Source organism: Thunnus albacares, chromosome 8 (assembly GCF_914725855.1).
Source record: "Thunnus albacares chromosome 8, fThuAlb1.1, whole genome shotgun sequence".
Lineage (NCBI taxonomy): Eukaryota > Metazoa > Chordata > Actinopteri > Scombriformes > Scombridae > Thunnus > Thunnus albacares.
In genome coordinates, this window is record NC_058113.1 from 5,868,733 (window position 1) to 5,892,852 (window position 24,120).

At 41.7% G+C, this 24,120-nt stretch overlaps 1 protein-coding gene across 4 annotated transcripts in view; it reads right to left on the minus strand.

The window, feature by feature from the left end:
• The window catches only part of LOC122986693 (vacuolar protein sorting-associated protein 13B-like), a 342,876-nt gene that overhangs the window by 18,763 nt on the left and 299,993 nt on the right, over nucleotides 1-24,120 (minus strand). For all 4 annotated transcript variants that reach the window (XM_044358002.1, XM_044358001.1, XM_044358004.1 and 1 more), the window contains 6 exons: nucleotides 14,331-14,486; nucleotides 11,391-11,657; nucleotides 9,317-9,400; nucleotides 8,564-8,739; nucleotides 4,054-4,224; nucleotides 893-1,100 (listed from right to left, as the gene is read on the minus strand). In XM_044358002.1, the coding sequence (XP_044213937.1) occupies nucleotides 893-1,100; nucleotides 4,054-4,224; nucleotides 8,564-8,739; nucleotides 9,317-9,400; nucleotides 11,391-11,657; nucleotides 14,331-14,486 (1,062 nt within the window). The remainder of the gene's footprint in view (nucleotides 1-892; nucleotides 1,101-4,053; nucleotides 4,225-8,563; nucleotides 8,740-9,316; nucleotides 9,401-11,390; nucleotides 11,658-14,330; nucleotides 14,487-24,120) is intronic.

Consider the following 24,120-nt stretch of genomic DNA (forward strand, 5'->3'; position numbering starts at 1 on the left):
AATAGGAAGATCATAGTAGATCATACAATGCCAAAAATCTGGAAAGTCTAGTCTATTAATGTCTTTCAGAATCAAACTAGTTTTGAACTAATAGGAAACTATTGAAAGTTGACAGTCTTGCAATAAGACTCCTTTGATGTAGCATATTAAATAGTGTGTAAGTATTATATAAAAAATGTACGTGGTGTAAAAAAAAGAACAGAAAACTTCAACATATACTTAAAGTGGGAATCCACTGATTTTACATATAAAGTTCAGTTTAGTTGTCATGAGGAGTACTACTCATCCTGTTATACATGGTATGTGTATAACGTCTTACGTGGCTCTAGAGGGAGATTTCTTAAGTCAGAGAAAATAAATAAGGGCCACTTCACAAACTGGAGGCGAGGACTGTGCCTGAATTCACTCCTTTAGTGTACTATATTTACCTTCTGCCTTTTTTTGAGTGTCCGCATTCTAGTTATGTAACTTTATCCACTGTATAGCGCCCTCAAAAATTCCACTATGGAATGAAAAAAACAGCGTTCATGTCATGTACGCTACTTTCTACTAACAATCCCACAATACAATGCCCCGAATTTTATAGATGTGAAATTTACAGTTGTGCGACTCCACAGCTGTCAGTGATTATGCTAAATGATGATGATTAGTAAGTGTCTGAAATTTCAATTTACTGCTCATTATGGAGTAAACTACTGAGTGTCTATTATATAGGGAGTAATCAGTGAGTGAACGAGGGAGTGATTTCAGACAGCCATGGGAATTTAAGAGGCAGTGGGAAGTATAGATGCTGTTGAGTTGACCTCTTGACCTCTGCAGCTTTGATTATTAGCATTCTTTTTTTTTTTAGTGTTTTCTCTTCTGGGTACACGTACTGTAGATGGCACCCTACCTTGAAGTTGGGTGGTACAATAACCTTGCCAGCTGGTATCTGCAGTACGATGGTCTCTCCCTCAAAAAGCCAAAGGTCCCATTGGGAGTGGTTGGCCAGCAAGGCCCAGGGCAGCAGCTCCACCAGCAGGGTGTTCAGGCCAGACTTCCAGCAGGATAACTTCACCTGCATGGGACTGTCCCACTGGGCAAGGGGCTCCAGCACTGACCTGTGGAGGTAGAGGACAAATCACTCTAGTAGCATCAGATTATGGGAATTTGATTTTACTACAGCGGCTGATTGGCATGTATAAAAGAGACAGATAATAGAGAGTGATCCACTCATACAGAGAGAGCCAGTGGAGTAAAATGCATACATACATTTTTAAGCATGAATGAAGCGACTGGGAATTAAACCTGCAACCCTGACAGTGTTGATGTCTTGCTCTATGTAATGCGCTAAACCAGATGACAGCCCAGCAAGCCGACATGCTGATCAAATGTCTACTGTGCTGAGCTTGTTTCTTATTTAAGCCGGGGCAGTAATGCTATGGGACTGTAAACACTTCACCCTAGACACATAGCCATAATGACATATATATAGACAGAGAGACAGACACACAGCTACCTGTAATGCAGTATTGATAAACAACTATTATTGTCAGATCAGCTTGGTAATGAACCCATTTTGCTCAATCACCAGGGTTAAGGATATCATTTCCGCTTTCTGCTTGGCTGTGGGCTTGTTTTACACACTGCCAAATATAGAACACACTTAAACAGGCATTTAAATGTCTTATAAAAACAAACAATTCTTATACTTGTTATACTACACAGACCATTAACACACTGACAGGCTATACAAATACAAAGAAAGAAACAGTCTGCAAACAAGTTATGCAATACAAACAGATACAGAGAATAGTTGACAAGGCATCTGGGAACACACATGGGCATGTTGAGACACAGACAAACAGGCAGACAGACAGAGAAACACACAACCATTTTTCCACCAATCCACTGACACAGCAGTCATTTCACGGTAATCATGGTCTTGTGAGCCCTAAACAGCGCTGAGTGCCAGAAGAGAGCCAAACAAACAGTTCTCTCAGACTTACTCTGAAGTTCAAAGCCATCAAAAGCGACCCAATCTTCCCTCTCCCCCAAGGCTGCCTCGACTCTCCTCAACCCACCTTAAAGTATCTAACTTGTCACACACCCAAAGACTCCTGCTGTGAAACTGACCAAAAAAGAACTGGGGATAGTTATTCTTTAACATTTACTGGTGTTTGTATTTGTGTGTGTTTAAATAAGGCATTGACCTCAAGGCTGAGGGCAGCTAAGTGCAGAGCTCATAAATCACATTACAGAGCTCACAAAAAGGTAATTGAAAGAAATGTGCTCAGCAGCTTCTGTCAAAACCCTCCAACCTTGGAGTTAAGGGGTTTCAGAAGTGTGACTTTTGAGAAGCACACACACACACACACACACATACTCCAACCACTACAAGATGTTTGTTTAATGATTGTGGAGGTGCCCCTCTGCCATTAAAAATTCTACAGAGAAAGAAAAATAACATTTACCACTTTCAACTTCCTCTGCCACTTTAAGACAAAATATTTACACACTCCCTGCCAAGGAGTTCAGTTGATTTGGTTTCTCCACTGTGCCAGAGAGATTGAACCCTCTTTCCAAATAGCAAACAGTATCACTGTTATCAGCAGTGAAGAAAAATATACAAATTAATCTGTGGCTTTCACTTGCTGTCCAAGTTCTGAGTATGTTTAGAGAAAGCAATCAGTGCTATTAATTCACTAATGGTACTTTTTCCCCTCTTCCTCTTACTATATTTCCCTTATGTTGCTTTACATAACGTAGTGAGACTTCTGGGTTACAGACAAACTACCACTTTCCATGATGGGAAATGTGCTTTGGCCTTGGGCTTTTGTTTCACAGGGATGGATCATAGAGAAGAGAGAGCCCTGACTGACAGAGAAACCCAACACCAAACCAGTGCCTCCACTGAGATGCAGTGTGTGTGTGTGTGTGTGAGACATTTAAAGGTGAGCGATGTGTATGGCTGTGTGCATATGTAAGTGTTATGAGTGTGTACACACATGTGTTGGGTAACAATCTATGTGTGTGTGTGTGTGTTTGCGTATGTATAGAGAACAGAGAAACCCAGGCAGAGAAACCCAGGCAACCACAGGCAGACATATGGCCCACATGTCCAGCAGATCCACTGGGACTCTTTGTAACTCGGAGCCTGTGGGAGAGCATGTGGCTACGTCTTCTACCGCTGCTATCAAGATGTGATTGCTTTGTGACAAAAGATGATTCCCAGAGTGACATTTGCGGACAGATTCACATGTGCATACTGCCCGACAGTATACGTAAACTCATGCGAGAGCCACGTAAACACACATGCGCATCCATACACATATATGCAGGATACATACTGTACGCTCTGCAAACCTGTGCCAAGTTTTAACTGGATGCAAGGCCCTGTGACTTGTGTGAGAAAGTTAGACTGTGACAGAGTAACTAAATCTCCGGTCTGTGGGGATGGCAGTGGGATGCCTGCTAACGTCTGATGCATGGTTCAGCATTGTCTTTGCAGTTAACCGTTTTATTATTTGAACAAAGACTCAGCAATAAAGAAAAGCCTCCCTCATTAAAGACTCTCTTGCACAACGCTGTGCTTTGAAGAGGGATGCTGTATGAAGCTTACGATTTAAAAAAACACACTGGTGGGTCTTCGATGAAATTTTTGTTATGAAATACTCACAGCCAAATTTAATGCTTACCACAAAAGTGCTATTATAAAAAGGAAAAATAATACATGCTGAGTTATTAGAGAGGATCATGAGGTGTCATGGTGTCTTGGGGAGATGACGGCTTGGACACTCATCATGTTGCAAGTGTGAATCAAGTGTGGCTCACAACTTGCGTTATGACTCATTATTTCTCCATGCTGCCTTGCGTCACCTTGTTCTTCCATGGGCTCCTCAAGATACTGTTTCAAAGAGTCCCATAAAAAGATGACCATTTTTGACTTACCACATGTGTACTTAACCTTTATAGACTCATAAACGTTTGTTGTACACCTTCCAGTAGCTTTAGCTACAAAGGCATGTTCTCATAGTTTCAGGGCACTGAAGATACAACAACTAAAATGAGTACCTGTCAGTATCTTTGGTGACATAAGGCCACGGTGGCTCAGTGGAGGTCTTCGGACCATAGAAGTCGGCCAGGATGTGTTCCACGTTGTCCTCATTTCCACTCTTGTTCACTATCTGTTTGATTAGGCTGGTGGAGATTGGTACAGCGCAGTGGGAAGCATCTTCATCCTCCCTGAGGGATGAAACACAAACACAAATTCATTACAGATTTCTCTGGGAAGACCTGTGATGCATGTGTTCATTTGTCTATGTCAGATTTTGTAACAATTTCAATTTGCAATGGATACTTCACAAGAGATATATATTCACCGGGATTCTAAACAATGTGCCATCTTGACCCAAGAATGTGCAGTTCCTCCTGCCAAGGAGGCACTGTACCAGCTGATATCACTTATCTTGATTATCTCCTCCTCTGTGGTGGATGTGTGATAAGTGATTGCTTGAAATGAAATACTCTTAGGGTCACAAAGGCACATGGTTCCTAACCACTGCTGTGTATTTTGTCAGCAAATCTGGCTTGGAAGCATGTTTACTTATTCTATGCCAGAAACAATTCAAACATATTTTTGGCTGGACCGCAAAAATGGGGCCAGCCCTATCAATGTGAATGTCTGTCCCTGACTGACTGAGTGACTGACTGATGAAGTTATGTATGGTGTAACTTCATCACTCGTCTCAGCCAAGTGTCGCCACTTCCTGTATCAATCATTTCAGATTAAAAGCCCTCTGGCGTTTCATACACGGTCTAGCCATATACTAGGTTTTGACCTAGTCTTGTTTATTTCAGTATAGAACAAGACATCTCTTGACAGCAGCTGACTATTCCTATTGTTCTGCTCAGTACAACTAAAGTGACCCCTGGTTAAACTTGCTTTTACCCTAAAACCTCGAAGAGCCTTGAATCTGCCTTTTGTTTTGGATTTTTTTTCCTGACATGCAGTCTTGCCTTATAAACACTACTTCAAAAAGATCATAGAAAAGCTAAACAGCAGTAAATAATCCTATTGGATACCTCAGCCCCAGACACTGGTCAATTATGGCTTTGCAACATGAAGAAAAAAATAACTAAATCCAAACACTGTAATAGCTTCTCCTCTTTCTCTGGGCAGCATCCAGTTCCACTTGGCTAAAGCAAAGCAGCCCCCTTACCCCAGAGCAGCAGTTTATTAATAGAGCCCATTGTGCTATAAAAGGAACTCAGGGGCTATTGCTTATGGATCTGGGGCAAGACAGAGGAGAGGGACAAGGTGTTGACAGGAAGCTTTTCATCCAGAGCAGTTCCTGAGGGGGGATACTGGAAGAGGCTTCTGATTGTAACCCTCAGTTTTCTAATGTGGTGGCCTATATGAGGAGAGCAGGACATAACGGTTTTGGTTAAGACTTGTCTGTGTCTCTTGTGTCGCAGACCGCAACTCTGCTCTCTACCTCGTCCATTAGAGGCCACAACTATGTGTAATTACAGGAAGGAAAGATGAGCTGTTGACCAGCGAACATTCAAGATTGGATCCGTCCTAGAGGTTTGGGGTTTGGGGGACTGGTGTGCATGTGTGTGTGTGTGTGTGTGTATACAGTATATGTGTATGTGTGTGAAGGTACGTTTACAACTGTGGCTTGTAGTGTGTGTGTGTTTGTGAGGATGGATAGGGATGAGGGATGGATTGAGTTGGGGGGACAAGGGAGGGGGGTATGTAAGTTTGTGCGGTGAGAGGCAGTTTAGGCAGGGGACGCATCGTAAACACAAGAAGCATTGTGGTTGCAATCCAGAAAGACAAGACACTTAGTTGTTTCTGAGCTTGCTTTTTACGCACATGAAAAGGATTTATCTACAACAACAGGGGCCAAATATATTCCCAGTCACTGTATGGCCACTGTGGTTCCTTTATGGCAGCTGAAATCAAAACAAACTTTGTGACCAGATATCTAAACACACAACAGTTACAGAAAAAAAATTCTCTCAGGGGGAGTCAATTACACTCAACGTTTACTCTGTTTATTCAGATCACCACTAGTTGCTACCAAAAGCGTGATTTTTCTTCCATGGATTCACATAAAACAACATAGATTACATATCTACAGATAACAAATACAGTAGGAACAACAACAATACAGTATGTACATATGGTACTAATTTCCCCTGAGGCCACCCATACTGAAACATACACTCACGTTACTGAAAGACATTTTGGACCAAAGCATCTGCCATTTATGTGTACATGACATGTACAAGAGGTATTGTGGCAATGTTATTCAATGATTTTATTAGCCATATAACCTACAGATGAATTACAGATGCATGGCATTTCTTTTAAAGGCAAATGTTGATGCAACTGAATATTGAAAAAAAAAAAAAAAAGATTCAGCGTAGTGGAACCTACTATGAGAAACTGGATAAAAAGCTGTCTATTAGAGGATGATATGGACAATATGAGCAAGTGTGAACACACAATGACAAACTAGGACAGAGAAACAGGCCTAGTAATGATGTATGTGACAGACTCTGCCCATGATGAAGTGGCGACTGTCACACTTAAACTGGCACATAACTAACCAAGACAATGACAGACACAGACCACACACAGATATGAGGACACTCATGCACATACTCATCTACCCACACAAACATGTGTGCATACACACATGCAATCCTCTCTCTCTACACACACACACACACTCACACACTCACACACACACACACACACACACACACATACAAATACAGAGCAAATGTGGGGCCAAAAACCTGCTCTCTGTTAGGGCATGTATCTAAATGAAGTGTAATTATGGCCAAACCTGACATGTTGGAATTGGAGCTGTGTCTCAGCAGCTGCCAAGCTGGCTTCCTGCTCTCCTGAAATGTGCCTAGATCCCCCTGGATCATGTCTTCATACTGGCTCACAGAAACCAGAATGTGGTGTGAGAGAATCTTAAGTAAGTGTCTCTCCCTCTTCGCTAACTGGAGGCATAAAAAACCCATTACAGAAGACGAGAGTCAGACTCTGTCCTTTACAGCAGTATGAGCTGGTAGCTGATGACATAATTTAATGCTGGTTTGAAAGAACTAAATTGTCCAGTTAAAGGTAAAGTCAGCGATTCTAATTCGTTACACTTTTTGTCAAATACAGCGAATATCTCCTCACGGTCTACTAGCTGTCTGTTGTGTGTGTGCGCTGAAAAAAAATACGGTGTTCATACACAGCACTGGCTCTGCAAATGTGCATGTAAACACAGTGGCTTGGAGCCAGCCACACAACACAACTCCAGCCAATCAGCAACAGTCAGGTAGCTATCGTGCTTGTGCACAGGACAGGGGGGAGTCATCAAGGCAGTTGTCTGTGTGAGGACATGACAGTCTCCCGTCTCCAGCACCCGTTGAATGGTGGGGGAGGGCTGGTGAACTGGAGAGAGAGAGGCTGTGGCCAATTCACGTAGAAAAAGTTTTCTCTCATGGAACAGATACGCTTCCATTTTATTAAATGTATCAATCCACATTGAATCTGAGACAGTCTCACTGAGACCCCCCACATTTTTTTTACTCTCTAAGTCTGTTTCTATCGCATTTAGTGAAGCGTAATCTGAGCAGGCAGCTGTTTAAATCACACAGATATCCTGCTGTATATGTGTTTTCAAACACTGTCAATTTCTTCCCGTGGAGCCGACGTGAAAACTATTTTGGTTCAGTAAATTTCTGCTGTCCGTCAGAATGGTGAAGGCAGTTTGGCCGGACGCTGTCCTCTCAGCTCCCCAGGAGCTGCAGCTGACAGACGGATGCTTCTGTGGACAGAGATGCTGAACACAGGCTGAGTGAGAGGTGGGGAGGCTGCAGAGAGGCGGAGAGTGTGGATGGACTGTTGTGCTCATGAGATGAAATTTTTTTCCACTGGTGATAAGATTTAAGAGGAACAGAAGTGACTCTACAGCTGACGCATCACTCTGGATTCCTCCATATTTCTCTTTTGCTTGTTGCCAAGGCAATGCACATTCATGAATTTGGAGGCGAAGCTTCTGAAGGAGCACGAAGGGAGGGGTGTATTTGTTTGGGGGTTTAGTTCAAATATCAACAGTCTTTCTCCAGAATGACTGACTCTACCTTTAAACTGTTCTGCTGATCAGCAACCATCTAGGTTATGAACAAACAGCAAGGATGAAAACCAATGACGTGCTAAAGATGAAGTGGCAGATGAAGGTCTGTGTCAGTCTGACTTGTGTTAATATTAATGGAATGTGTAGGAAATCCAAATGACCCAATGTCAATGACCCACAACAAACAAACCAGTTTGTTGTGGATCATTGAGATTTTTAAAAATGTATTTTTATAAGAACTATCTTGGTGCGTGGTAACTTATTGTAAATTAGTCATGAGCAGTACTATATACTAGATGGGCCTAATGTACATTATATAGATTTTGCTACATGGGTTTTGTTATTTTCTCATATTATATTATATTATATTATATTATATTATATTATATTATATTATATTATATTATATTATATAGTGTACATTATATTACCTGGCCTGGAAAGTGAGGTGGTGGGTGAGGTCAGCCTCAGTGTTTAACAGGGGCTCCTGGTGGCCCTGTCCTTGTATCAGCTGGCCCTCTCTCAGTCCGAGGCTCCTCTTCTCTACGTGGACGATTACTGGATCTGGCAAGTGACTTCTCATGACAAACAATGGACTGAAAACCACCTGAAACAGGTAATCCATACAGAACAACCATTAGAAGGAAAGACTGCACACACTCTAAACGTATGGGCTCAAACTGGCAAGAATAGTTAGCTGAAGGTGATGATGAAATCATGATGACAATCGTAGATGTTCAATAACTTGACTGCAGTGACTCCTTAACGTTTGCCTTCATATTTTGGACTAAACAGTGAATTAATAATCTTAATATGTTACACTGGGATTGAAAGTATGGCAACTCTGAGTAGCAGAGAGACAAAGTGTTGAGATATTACAACTAGAAATAATGTAACCACTGTACAGATCAACCAGGTAAATACAAATTAAACAAATCAGGATGGTTCATTAATGTAATCCACGCAAAAGATGGACAGACTCCAAATGACGAAAAATAAAGAGTGTGATTTGTGACACAATGAAATAAATGATAGAGCATAACGATGGACATTTTTCTATTGTCACACAATATATATATCATCAAATCGCACAGACCTACAACAAGTTTTAAGTTAAAATCCCAATTTTGTGTCACAATGCGGAAATAAACACTATATAGTGTGTGTGTATTTAGGACACTCACCACTCTCTGTTGTATGTGAGAATCAGGTTCAATAGTGATAAGAGTACACCACACGTAGAGCAAAGACCCACTGGAACATGGCACCTGAAAGTAGACAAGCTGCTTGTTATTGGTAGTCTCATCATTTCAACACAAGACATACTGTGTTTGGGGTATTTTCAGCGATTCTCATATCTTACTGTACCATTATTTAAAGGGTTAACAAGAAAAAGATTAATCAAGAACAGTCAAGGGCGACTTGTTTGTGTTTGTTTGTGGTTAGAAAGTAAAATATGGATGTCTGATGACTTAAACGCCTTTGTATCCTCTCACTCACTGATGGCATGTTTATAGCCTCCATCAGTAATACATTATCATGTTTTGTTCTAAAAAACATTGCTTCTTGGCTTCTTCCAGTAGTTAAAAGTTAAATCTCCCCAAAGCCCTGCTACACAATATCATGGCTGAGGTGACTGACAACTATTAGTGCCAGATAATAGACCATTAAATGCAGTTAAATCTTAGCAAGATTTAAAGGCTGAGAATGTGCCCACCGAAGGCTGAGCACTCTTAATGTGTCACTGGTGTTTGTCCCATTTACTCCTCACTCCTCATTAGAACCTTGGGATGCCAAGGCACATTACAAGTGGTCTAGTTTATGACAGACTGGGGACTTCATTTACTGGTGGGGACAGCAAAGTGGAGAACATTCAGTTTTAATATGAAGGCTCTTGCAAAACAGTCTTGTTGGGATGAGGGAGTGAATTTTTGGCAAACAGATACTCTATAGCCCTGATCCACCAAAAACACTCATCATTGGAAAAAGGTCATGACGACCTCCTGTGCTTTGTCAAAAGAAAAGGACAAGGGCACAAAAACATAATAAGAGTAAGGGAGGAGGAAGGTGAGATATGGAAGAGGAGTTACTTCAGATGGATTACTGATATGGAGAAGCAGGAGACAGATGAGAAAAAAGGCAGACATTGACAGGGGAGAGAATTATAGCGTGGAACAGGTGGACAAGCTGGATGCCAGAAGATGAAGTAAATAAAGAAGAGGAGTTAACTACAACAAGATAGATGAGTGAGCCAGTGTGTGGGTGAGAGAGTAAAAGAAAGGGAGGAAACAAGAGAGTGAAATAGCAGGAGACAGACAGAGATAGAGAGATCTAAGGACTCAGCTACTAGTCCAGGCAGCTCTCTCATTCAGAGCCAAACCTCCATATGTGTAATGAATGGCTGATCTGAGGAGAAGAGATAACAGCGGAGGTTGGAGTGAAGTCAGAGATGTTCAGACCCACACACAGAAGCTGGAGCAGTAGAAATGACTAGCTGTTAACAGCATGGGCTCATAAAGCAGGAAAACAGAAAGAGAGGGAGACCAACAAAGACAGAGAACAAGAAAAATAAAGAACAAGAGCAAGACGAGCAGGGATGAAGAGAAGGAGAGATCATCTGGCGCAAATCCAGTGGTGTGAAAGTGCCTTCAAAGCCTCTGTCTGTGCCCACATATCAGCTAGTATTTCCTGTCTATGGTCAGTGTTGTTATGAGAGAGCATAAACTGTATTTTCTGCCTCTCAACATTGTTGGGTTATGGGTTGGAAAGTGGAAGGCCTTTGTAAGCCTATCTGAGGGGACAATCTCAATCTGTTTTCGAACAGTGAGTAGCAGCTCTGCCACTGTGGCCACCCAGGAGAAGAGGATCCGGTCACAGTTGGTGGTCCAGTCACCAGCTCCAAACATGTGTGTATGTGGATGGAGAGCTTGATGGAAGTGGTGATGTGTGCAATGTGTGCTTCTATCTGTGTTTGTCTGGCTAGCATATTCAACAGCTTGCATGTGGACAATTCCATGTGCTACGGAGCTGCTACGGTCTATATGTGCGTGCTTTCCCATCTGCCTGTATATCCATATCAAACGTGTTTTCAAAAATGACATTTAAAGTAGCCTATCAAAGTAAAGAGCATGCAGACAAGTCTGAACAAGCACCGATTCAGTTTGGTTGTAAAAAATCAATTCCACTAAACTGTGGCTAGAGTCGACCTAAAGGTCATGTAGTGTGTCTTAGATATTCAGTCTATTTGTCTTACTGTACCTGTACAACAGAGCTGCTGCTGCCCTTGTCTCTCCTCTCCAGCTGAACATCCTGGGACCAGTCTTCATCCCCTCGAGCCCTCACACACAGCTCTGTCATCTCTGCGTCCTCCAGTACATAGGAAGGCAACTTCTCCCCCGCCTCCAGGCAGTCACAGTGTTCTCTGACAACTGTCTGACTGTCAGGCCCCACGTAGTGCTGTACCACCCGCAGCTCGATGTCCTGAGTCAGGTAGCTGCACATCACCTGCCGCCCACATATTATTACCTGGACAGAAGAGGGTTACAGGGGGAAAATTGACACAAATAAAATAATTCATCTCACTGCGGCAGACATTGTTGTGTTTACAGTGTTCAGCATAGCGCATGATATAACAGAAGGATGGTTAACATCTGAACTTTAACCACAAAGCAGAGCAGAGTTCAACTCTTTCTTAAGTCTAGATCTGGATCAGGTTTCTTTTTTGGGCAACGTTATAACTGGTAAATCTGTAAGGGACGCTGAAAAGCCAGGGACTTTTGGACCTGATGGCAAAGGTGAGTCTAGCTGTTTCTAATGGCTACACTTAAAGGTGGGATGAAAAACAAGCCGTCATAGAGAGGAAGGAGACGTGACAATCGTTCAGTCATTCTCTGAAGGAATGCATGGTATTGCACTCAGTTGTACACATGAAAAAAGACAATAGTAGAATGTGAATTATTTAAAAAAGAAGCTTGAGAGAAAAGTTCAACATGTTTTACCCCCTCACCCTTGTCCAATCACTGCATGAAGAATGTGTGATTGTCACAAAAGGTCATTGTTGCTAAAAAATTAATTGTGCTGTATCTGAAAGCACTCTGAATCAGTACAACTTCAAATTCAACTTTGATTCACAGGGCCTGATGCCTCCGTAGCTGCACTACTGCTGTCTATGTTCTTATCAAAGGGTTGTTCACACACACACACACACACACACACACACACACACACACACACACACACGCACGCACACACGCACACACGCACACACGCACACACGCACACGCACACGCACACGCACACGCACACACACGCCAAGCCACAGCCACCAGGGAGCTCTCATCTGGGACTGACACATCAAATTGTGCTCAGAATTGACTGTTTCCACCACCCTCTGTGAATGTGTGTGTTTATGTCTTTGCATGTGTTTGCATGGCTGTGTGTGTTCTGCAGGTTGTGGGACTGATAATGATCTTGGAGAGAAAGATGTTGGCCCCTAATGAGTGAAATCTCTCCATCAATCATTTCTTTATATCCATTCACAGACACACTCGCGTCAGCAGCTAGCTGTAATATACACACACAGCACCGGAACACACTTTTTTTCCCTGACCGCCCATCTTCCTCTTCCTCTCCTCCCCTCTGTGTTGATACACATATGTGCAAAAAGAAAAAGAATGACAGAATGAGACAAAGTCTGTTTCAGAGAGAATGAGAGAGAAAAACCAGAGAGCCATAAAAACAAATAACCCACTGGGAGTTTTAGAGAGAAACAGAAAAGATAAAAATGTACTTTTCTAAGCACCGAAATGAACAGTCAATTAATTGATTAGTGGATCATTTCAAAACTGACAACTATTATGATAACTTATTCATATTTCATGTACTTCATCAAGCAAAAATGCATTCACAGGTTCCAGTTCTCAAATGTGAGAATGTGTCACTTTTCTCGACTTCTCTATGTGACTGTAAATGTAATACATTTTGGGTATTTTAAGTAATTTGAAGACGTCACTTTAGACTTTGAAAACTTGTGATGGGCATCGATATTTTATGACAGTTTACAGATTAAATGATTAATCTATAATTAAAAAATAATTGAACTGATCATAACAACAATCGTTGGCTGCAGCCCTGACGCCTTCACATATGTCCTGCTAGAGGCAGTGTGATTGTTTGTAATTAGAAAATGAATGTGTGTGTATGCGGTTTATATGAGGGGGATTTTCAACAGCAGTTAACATGAGGTGCTGATATAATTAATAATATGGAGGCCATCATAATAAAAGACCAGAGAGGAAGAGTACAGTTGTGGGTGACACTGCAAGGACGAACCCCCCCCCCCCCACCGCCTCCCCAACTCCCCAACTCCCCCCCCTGCAGGCGGGAGCCAACTTTCTCTGTAGTGGCAGCCACTGTCCCACTCTGAGGCTTTGTGTTGTGAATTGGATGTGACCAATGCACATACCCTATCATTGGATCCAATGGGAGCAAGATGTAAGCGGTGTCTGGGACAGACGGAAGAAGGAATGCGAGAGGCCGAGTCTGTTTTGTCTGGAGGACGAGTGGGAGACATGTGCAACACTTGACACTGTTTACATAACAAAGTGTCACCGCCATAATCTGATGGCATCTCCGCATTTTCAGGAATACAGCGACTCTGCCTTGTATTTGTGGAAAAATTCAAACATGATTCACCACTATGATTTGGTTTATGTTGGTTCATGATTTCTTGTGATCTTCTTTGTGGATTGATGGGGTACATTGTGTTTTTGGATGGCTTCAAGCTCATAAGCTTTTGTTTTAGTGCTATAAAACAGATTACAAAAACTGACAAAAACAGAATACAGTCTGTTGTTAGCCGAGCAACTACTAAATCATAACATAAATGGAAAAAAACTGGGCATTCAAAAGTGCTCATCCCAAAATGAGTGCTGGGAAAAAGGCCAAGCTTCCAAAGTGACACATAGTGGTGGTCCACAGGCACAATGTAGCAAATAGGTTCCTGATCTTTGAGTAATTCTGAACGGCTAAAAAGATTTGTTACAGGTTCATGCTGGATTCTTTTTTATATAACAAATTCTAATGTTTGTAAAAGGATATTTGCTGGATGAAGAATGTAAATAATGTGTTTACTATGTTTTAACTATCTTTTGTGGGCTTGTTATTACCATGACAACCTGAAAGAAAACACAACTGTACCTGTTTCTGGACACCGTTGAGCTGCACCACCTTGATGATGAGTGAAGCGGTGCGTCCTTTGTACTGAATGGTCCTCAGCAGAGTCCCTACATTGTCCACGCTGAAGGCTTCCGACCAGCGCCAGTTCCCCCAACCTTCGATGCAGATGTGGAGCAGCTGCAGGATGGGACAGAGCAGGACACACACACAAAAACAGAGACAGAAGACACCAGACATCAGAGGTTAGTCTTCTTGCCCTTTATTTATCCCCGAGCAAAAGGCAAGTAAACAACAAGATTCTTTGTTTAGAAGATTTTGGTAGGGGGGAGAAGAACAACAAAGTTCCTGTTTACTGGTGCTAAGCAGGCCTGCTGCTGTTGGAAGCAGAAATGTAAGGTCGCACACAATAAACTGGCTGGTGGAAAACAGCTGATGTGGAAGCTCATTATGGCTGCATATGTGTGTGTGTGTGTATGTGTACTTGTGCGGTTGGTTATGGAAGGCTCTGTTCTCCACACATCTAAATAAGAGGCAGATAGTTTGGCTCTCAACCTTTTCAGCTTCATATCCATCACTTCAATGTGGAGCACATCCATGTGTGTGGCTGGGTGTAAACACAGACTCAGGAGGACAGCAATAAACAGACGCTGTCCTATCTTTTGACATTCAGTGGTGACCATTTTCCGACCATTTTTCACATAATTCCTTGTTTTGTGGGCCACAACATGGCAGTCGGGATGAAAATATATAAAGAAACATGATTTCTAAGATAACGACATCTGTATCTGCAAACAGTCTGTGCAGACAGAGGTTTTAGCTTTCTTCTCCATAAATCCATAATATACATTGGTTTGGTTTAAAAAAATATTTATTTTAAGGTATCATGAAGTGCATATAGCTGTGGCTTGCAAGCTGTACAAAAGGCAAGTGGGCTGGTTAAATGTCCATTGATGCATAAAGCACATCTGTGCTACAGTGAGGTCATTCACAGACTATCTGTCCACTTCTTACCACAGGATGCTGAGCACTACATGACTAGGAAACTCATTTGTCAAACAATGTGAGTGTTGTCATGAGATTATGGTCACAATACGGGAGCAGAATCATAAATACGTGGGGAGATCTAAAGCCTTCTCCCCTCCTGAGGCAGCGAGTGTGACCTTCCACCTGACTGAACTCTCTGTGTCAGCCCTGCTGCCAACACAACTTTAAACTTGCAACAGTCAGAAAGGGAGGGGAGAGAACGTGAGAGAGACAAAGAATGTATGTGACCGAGAGAAGAGGGGGCTCGGGGTTCAATATTCTCCCAGAGGAGTAGCGACCAGATTGAAACACTGAAAAGCGTTTTTGAAGATTTACACTTTGGCTCGTCGCTTCAATGTGCCGAACATTTAGCCAATCTGTTTAAAGAAAAACAAATTACTCCTGAGGTCAAAGAGCATGGGGGGACCCTGGTCAAGACCTTATATGTTTCTCTCCGCTGCAGTCTTTCCTGACTGTTTGAAGGCAGATTTCTTTACAATAACATTCTTAATCAAAGCCTGAATTCCCTTTCTTCAAAATTGTCACTCCTCCCTGTCGGCTGAGTGGAAATGACATCATTTCTCAGAGCTCCTTCTCAGTGGACTTGCTCACAGTGAAAGTGGCAAAGTGGTGTAAACAGCCAGGTGGAGGAGGTTAAGGTTAAGCCTAAGGGTGGAGAACACCTAGATGATTCCCTAAACCAGCACTAACATTACAGTCAAGCCAGTTAAGATCATGGTGGTCTGAGAAAAACTTTGAAAAGAACTGTAATGTGGGATTTTCTTCCATTCAGCTCCCACTCTCTTTATAAAGGGATTTTGCCCTGGATGGGACAGAAACCTTTTAATTTGCATTCAACTTAAAACCTGCTTGAAGTTCCTAATATTAGTTTCAGTCTTTGAGATTTTGAGAAATATGGTCAAACTCTTGTGGTGGTGTGCCCACTGGAGATCTCTGCTGTGCCTCAGCACCATCTGCAAGGACCGATTTGTTATTTCAACACTTCGTTCTCCTTTAACCTCTCTGTCCCTCCCTCTTTTTCTGTGCACTTTATCACGCCTGTGGCTCAACTTGACCTTTAAGGGAGAAGTCATAATAATGTCTCTCCTCAAACTTCAAATGGCGACTGCCGCTCTTGTTTTAATTCATCACTGCTCTGACTCAAGCAGTGGAAGAAAAAAAAAAACAGCAGTGACACAGACGAACTGGACACGTAGGACAACAAGAATGAAAAATAAGAAGCTGTTTCGCCTCTTTGTGACTTATCCAAGTGTTGTGACACTGAGAAAACCCAGTCAGCCACATGTGCTGGTTTCATGCACATGGATTAAGCCTGGCACTAACATGCAACTGAACAGAGAATTTTACCAAGCGAAATCTCTGTGTGGAAAGAATCTGAGGCAAAAATCAATAGATCACACTGTCCCTCCTCCACTCTTTGTACTTAATCCAGAGTTAGAATCAAATGTTTCTATTTTATTTATCGTTTTGAAGAGAACAGTAATACTGTGTAAACTGTAGGTGACAAGATGACAGTGGGGAGATGAAACTGCCTGACAAAAATGAAAAGGCCGAAACTGGTCACTGTGCTCACTTCTAAAACCACATAAATGTATTTTTTCACTTAGTTTTTAATTTTGCTGGTGGTGCATGTTAAGAAACCACAATCACATCTGCTCTTTAATGTGAAGATCACAAACGTCAAGAACCAAAATGATGAAATACCCCCTGAGGCCTTACATGACAGTGAAGCCCAAGGCTGTCTGTGCTGCATAATGGCTTGACAAGGTCAGCGAGCCAAGGTGACAAACAAAACTGGACTGAAATAAATGGAAAATATAATTAATTTGACAATATAGTTTAGTTTACAAAAAAGCTAACAGAAACTCTACAATATCTTTATCGACTGTGTAAAATGTAATTACATTTATCTTCTAGTATCTTGAGAAAAACAACATTGTGAACAAAAGCAGCCATCAGCCTGTAACCTCAGATCCTAATTAAGTTTTTATCTCATTTCCAAATAAATCTTTTTGAAAACTCCTATACTCACCCTAAGCAACTGGAGCCAAGTTGAAGAATTAGACCAAAACCAACTCGAACCCATCTGTCATATTATGATCATTTCCCTGTTGGGTATTGAGTGTGAAAGAAATGTGAAATTGAAATCTTGAATTTTTCCTCCTTTCTCTTAAATCCCCAGGGAGTGATTGTGATTATGGCTGGCTGATGGTGGACAGTTTGCTTCCAGCACATTACTTGGCTCCAGCTTTGGAACTAAAGTGATCTGCATGGGGATTATTAAACTGTGATTGGAGTGATTGGATGTAACCACACAAAGCATTTTCGTTCTGTGACTGTACTGTACTGTATATAGTCTGTTATCTGTACACTGATAATACAGTTTGAACAGGGTCATGTCTTACTGTAGCACTTCCAACAACAACTCTGGCCAAATTTCATAACATTAACAAAATACACGCATTCTTCCAAATTCTTTGGATGTTACTTGACCAACGTTATTGATATATCAATAAAATGCTTTGGTCAAACACATTTTCTAATCATCAATATAATTAAACTACAATTATTCATTCCAATTCTTTAGATATGAACTGACTACAAGTTATTGATATGCTTTTGGGTTCGACAGTACATCCCAGCCTTGTATCATCAAGAAGCTTAACAGTGACATGTTTGCCCAAATACACTAATATAACTAAGCTACAGATGATTCATCTCAATTCCATGGAGATGAATCATCTGATTGATTTGACAATGAGATTGTCCATTCCTGCTTGACCTGAAACAACTCCATTCTTCTTTGGTCTAATATCCACAGTCATCACAGAGCTTACTCGCCTTGTAGTGGTCAAACATGGCTATGATGAATGCTGAATGTCATTTTGATATGCTTTGTACATTACCATATTACCACTGGGTTCACTGACCCTGCCACAATCCAATCTGCTGAAATAACTCAAAGCCTACAGATTTTGTTGAATGTTGAGCACATAATGACACTTTGACATATGTTTTTAACTCTAAGATTCTGCTGAAAGTGTGACTGACCGAAACGTAACAAGGAACACCTGGCTACTAAACCATATCAAAGGGTCAGAATGATGATGTTAAAATCCACAAAGATTCTGTTGGGATCATGTATGGCCTTATCACAAGATCGGTAGCACATGAACTTTTTGAAACCCCATCACCCAGATTTGCCAGTTACTATGGAAACTAAATGCAAAACCCAAACATGGGACTGACAAATTCAGAAATGGTGTTAACTTCTGAGAATTACCATCCCCACCCGCCTAAACTGTAAATTATATTCAGTGAGTCAATCAACCATTCAAATTCCATCATGGGTACGATGTCATGTCTAGTGCCTGGTCCATTGCTTAATCCTGTCCCAGGAGAAAATCATTAGTACAAAAGATTCCTGTAAAAGACTGTAAGATATCAGTCAGTCATAACCAAAGCAATGACTATTAACTTCCTGGTAAACAGAGAGTCATTACCTCATTCGGATGGCAAACACTCAAACATCTGCTTTGATAATGTGGGTGTCAGGACAAACCCAGGAATAAACACAGATGGACAGAGACACAAAATCTCTCTCCCTTTCTCACATGTATGTGCACGCACATGCACGCACATACACACACACACACACACACACACACACACACACACACACACACACACACACACACTCTAACCACCAATGCCCTCCAACCCGTGTCTTCCTGCAGACAGAATGAGCCACTCCTGCCGCTATAACCACTCTCCGTCTATTGTCCTCTAGAAGGAATGTGCTTGGGTGCACATAACACAAATTAAGTGTCTGTCTGCAGCCGGGATGTAATCAGAGTTCCTGGATGCTGCACAGATCGGCTGACAAAGCTACAGTGGTCGTTGGCTGTCTACCCATTACTACCATTCCTTCATTCCATCTCACTCAGACTATAATAGAAAATTGGAGACATGGGTATGAGGTATAAACATCAGTAGCTTTGCTCACTAGTTGCAACAACAGGCCTGAAGAGGCTGCGGCAGGTCTTAGATGGTTACCCCTGAATTCCACCTAAAGCAAGCCTTACATGAAAATTCAGCTTTTTGAAACCTGAAAATGATTTGAATTCAATTTTATAAATTGGCTGTTTGAAAATAGCCTGACAAGTGTAATCTAGGCATATATGTGGAAGAAGGGATATGGAACAGAGGTCTGTCTTGTCTGGTGAAATTACTTTGTGACCAAGAAGCTCGCTAACCACCTAACAAATGAGAAACAGGTTTATACCCAGACATCAGAACAAAAGGACATGAATTACTTTGTCCTCTAGAAAGGATGACTATGAGAGAGAGAGAGAGTGAGAGGTAGACAAAGTTGAATTGCAGGGAGAGGGAAAAAAGAGCGTAAATGAGCTTAAGAGAGAACAGAGAGACACAACAGCATCCTTGCCAGGGCAGTGAGGGCTAACCCATGTAACATGAGGGAATTATGGTGGCTTTAACAGCTGTCTGCAATGCTTCTCTCCTCCTTGGCTCCCTCCCTCTGACAAAAGAAGCAAGGCAGTGCAACATCAAAGCCCAGATTTGCAAGTCTAAGAAGCGGTTTTAGAGCTGGAAGAAGGTACAGAGAGAAGGCATTGTGTGGGTCCGTGGTTGACAGAGGAGACGTTAAGAGGTTTATGCTTGACTAACATTGTTCCATAGTTCTCCCTCTGGTTTCTACCAAGGCATCTCAGACATCCAGGGCCTCAAGGGTTCCAGAAGACGCAGACGCGGCAAGTGTTTGCACCAAATGAAGGGATTTGACAAAAGGAGTACTGTCTGAGAGGAGAAAGGTTTGAAAACCACATTGGTGGGAGTTGAAGGAGTCAGTGGTCGGGGACCCTTGGAAGGACAGAGACCCTGTCACAGTCTAAGAACATAAAAAAAGACAAAAGTTTGCCCTGGGCTTCTGTAAAGTTACAACAGAGGGAAGCTATTGTAACATGCTGCACACACAGAGAAAATACACACACACATAGCTTCACCCACAGCATGTTCATAAAAATATCCATCCAGGAATCCATCCATCCTTTCTATCCCTTATTCCTGTTTCAGGTCATATGGCATTATAGTGGAGCTCAGTGTACACCAGGTGAACGGCAGGAAAACACTCTGGAAATCAGTCCACTGAAGGACATACATATTATATTTGTTCAGACAAACACACATACTGTACATGTAAGTGAACAAAAAGCGGTATGTCCTTGATCACAGGCTGACTGGGCAAGAGTAGACCTCCATCACCCGTACCACGACCACAACTAGAGTGCCTCTTAACTACTAGTGACTGTGGGCTGACTGCAGTCTAACTCAGACAACATGAATGCAATTGATGTCTCCACTGGTTTGACATCGCAATGCACAGCGCAATGTAGCACTTCACTACAGAGAAGATTGGTTCACTTCAATGAAACCACAAGTTCTCCCGCTAAAGCATAAATGCAGCAGGGGTTAACCCTATACAGCTACCCCTAACCACAGAATGGTAGATTGTGTGATGAAACTGAAGCCCAGGAAAATATAGAAAACATATCACCACATTATGCTCATACACTAAAAAAACTTTCTTCTGTTTCCTACGGGTGCCACTAATAACATGTACTTTAGTGTCTCTCACTGGTGTTGCCTAGCTGATGGTCCACACACATGAATGTCACACAAATAGCATCTTGATAAAGCGCTTGGCAACTTTTAAAAAATATAAAAATGGCAGGATATTAATGTGGATGATGTTAAGAAAAAAATCGTCTTAGTTTTACAGCTGTTTCTTCTGAAATGCTTTATTTGAGGATGTACAGTACAGTAAATGGCAAGAAGCCTTTTTGCGTCCCAGGGAGTCACATGACCTGTAGTTCCTTCAGTGGCCATTAGGTCAAAATTGCCATGCAGCCCAGTGCTGGTCCTGTGGGACTGGTCACACAGCACTAAGGTGCTGTCTGTGGTGCTGAAGCCAGGGCTGCAACAATAAGACCGCTCACTGATTCTGCACCTGAACCTCCCCATCTTCTGATTCAGGTGAGAATCAAGCAGCAGGCTGGAGCAGACAGAGAGGGCGGGACCAGCAGCTGCACCCAGCACTGGAGCACTGGTCAGTGAGCTGTAAGCTGATCTGGTGCTTGTCTCATTCACTCTCTAGTCCATTCTGTCAACCTCTCTGCATTTGGGACCCTTCCATTAATTTATTGATACTGATGTTTAAAAGTCATTACATGTAAACATAACAGAAAATCAATATTAGCCACACGTATTCTATCGCTGTCTTTCACACAACTGTTCTCGCCTACCAAAGAGCTCACAAAAATGACAACATTTGTCCCATGTGTTGCCATTTCAATGGTTTGTAAAACACAGTGGAAACACAAGGCAGAACCAATCCCTGGTTCTTAAAAAGTTAAGGATCAGGGAAGCTGTAGGTTACGGGTCGTTAAGTTCCTGTAGTGGAAAAGACCCAACTGTGGTCTGAACTCACAGCCAAACTCTCAACCTGGGTAATTTGATTTGTGTGGTGACTATATAATCCTGTGTGTTTTCTATTTCAAATTTGAGTGTTGCACAAGTCAAGTAATCCTGCCTGTTGTAGCTACTCTTATCCTGTTAGATTAGTGATAGTTAGACAGTCTATTATTTTTGTCTGAGAGAAGCTTTTCCATGACAAATACATTTTAGAGGCCCTTTTGACTCTAATATTCATAACTTTGTTAGTACTTTCACAGTGTTTAAAGCTTCTGAAAAGCATTAAACACTCTAGGAAGGCTGTCGTGGTTCTCCTGCCTGGTTGTTTGTTTGTCTCTGTGTATTAAAGTGCTACTCAAATGAGTGGAATACCACTACTGAATGTGTTAAAGGTCTACATTAATTGTTAAAACAGCATTTTGGGGGTGTTCAAAAGGTTGCGGATTGGAATCTTACTTATTATTTCGTCACATGTTCAGTCCTTACTCAAGTATCTTTCATGATTTATTTTATGTGTTCTATCCTGACAAGAAACAGCCAAGTGTCTGTATTACATATTCATAACACTGTGGGCTTAAATCTGGCAAACAATCTTTGTAATAATTTCAACTACTAACCCTAACCTAAGACACAAACACAAAATAATGTTGTCACAAGGTTGTCAAAAGAAAAGATAGCAGCTATGTAAAAACAAAAGACATCGGCCACAGTGAGAGACCACATTCTGACATCATGGGTTGGTGAAATTGTTAAGGTTGGGATCTCAATTGAGTAAATCTGCTGTCACAATGTGGCAGAGGGTCATTAAAACATACCAACACTTTTGTCATGTGGAGACCAACCAGAAACAGTTTCACTGCCCAATCGGGGTTGCAACCCATGGTTTAAGATCCTTTGTTGTAGTTTCAAGGCCAGGAACTTGGTGGGGAGGGTGAAAACATATTTTTTAAACTGCTAACACATTGACATGTTTAAAAAGATTTACATAGAAAAACAAATATGAGATTCTAGCAGCTCCGCTCTCATCAACGTGATAATTAAATTAATCTTCACATGTCAGAGGGAGAGCTTCCTCTGGGACAAACTGCACAGGGAGTGGAATTACTCAAATATATACACATACAAAAAGAATCATGACCGACCAATAGCTCATCGAATATACACCATGGAATCATAATAAAATGTCACAGCATGTCAGTAAGAGCGAGAAAACAAACTCTTCTAAATACTGGGCTGAGTTTGGAGGGATGAGCAGAGATAAAAATTAAAATGGGGTGGTGAAGGTGGATACTGATTGACCTCACATCTTCTTTCTCATGAAAGTCTTGGCTGTGGAAGCTGTGGTAGGGAGCTGGGGAATGTAGTACATTGTTTTTAAAAGGTTGGACGGGGACCAAATGGTGGGTTGCAGAAAGATGAGAATAGGTCCCCAGAATATTCAGCAGTCATTGATTTGCAACATTATGTTGTTGAAACTTCTGGAGACATAACCTATTAATCACTAATCAAGCCAGCTCCCAACAACTGGGAGAAATAGTTTCATCCCTCCAGTGACACACACTAAGAATAAATACTATGAAAAGGCAAGTGCATATTTCTCAAAAACAAAAGCTTTAGTCTGAAAGCTTGTGGGTTGGAGACAATTAAGGAGGAATGGCGTACAGGAGTTATGGTATTCAGGACCTGTTGGGTGCTTAGTCCTGAAGCCCTTTGGCTAATATGCCTATAGTAAGCTGATATATACATATATATGTATGTAGCACTGGAAAGTATTAGCATTGTGCACTAGAGGTTCAGGTGATGATGGACCAATTGTTTGTACGGATAGAGGCATAGGTACTAGAAACCTGTGAACTAAAGGCTCCTGCGTATGTGGCTGATCTACTTCACCCTTACTCCCTTACCTTGCTCTCTTGGGTCAAATATGCTAAACTTGCTGTATGTCCCACATACCCGCCCTAAGACCCGTGGTGATCGAGCTTTTGAGGTCATAGCACCTAAACTATGGAATGCTCTGCCCGCACCCTTATGGTCTGGTGATTCTGTGAATTCATTTAAAAAGCAGCTAAAGACACACCTGTTTAGACAGGTGTTTGGGTAACCTGTATGCAACAAGTCAGTATTTTATGTTTTTATTGTGTATTTTTATTGTGTATTGTGTTTTTTTCAGTGTGTAGTGTGTTTTTCTCATTGTGTATTGTGTTTTTTAGTTTTGCACTTTTTTAAACACGTGATTTGGGTGGTAACTTCATCTGCTATGATTTCTTTCTTTTGT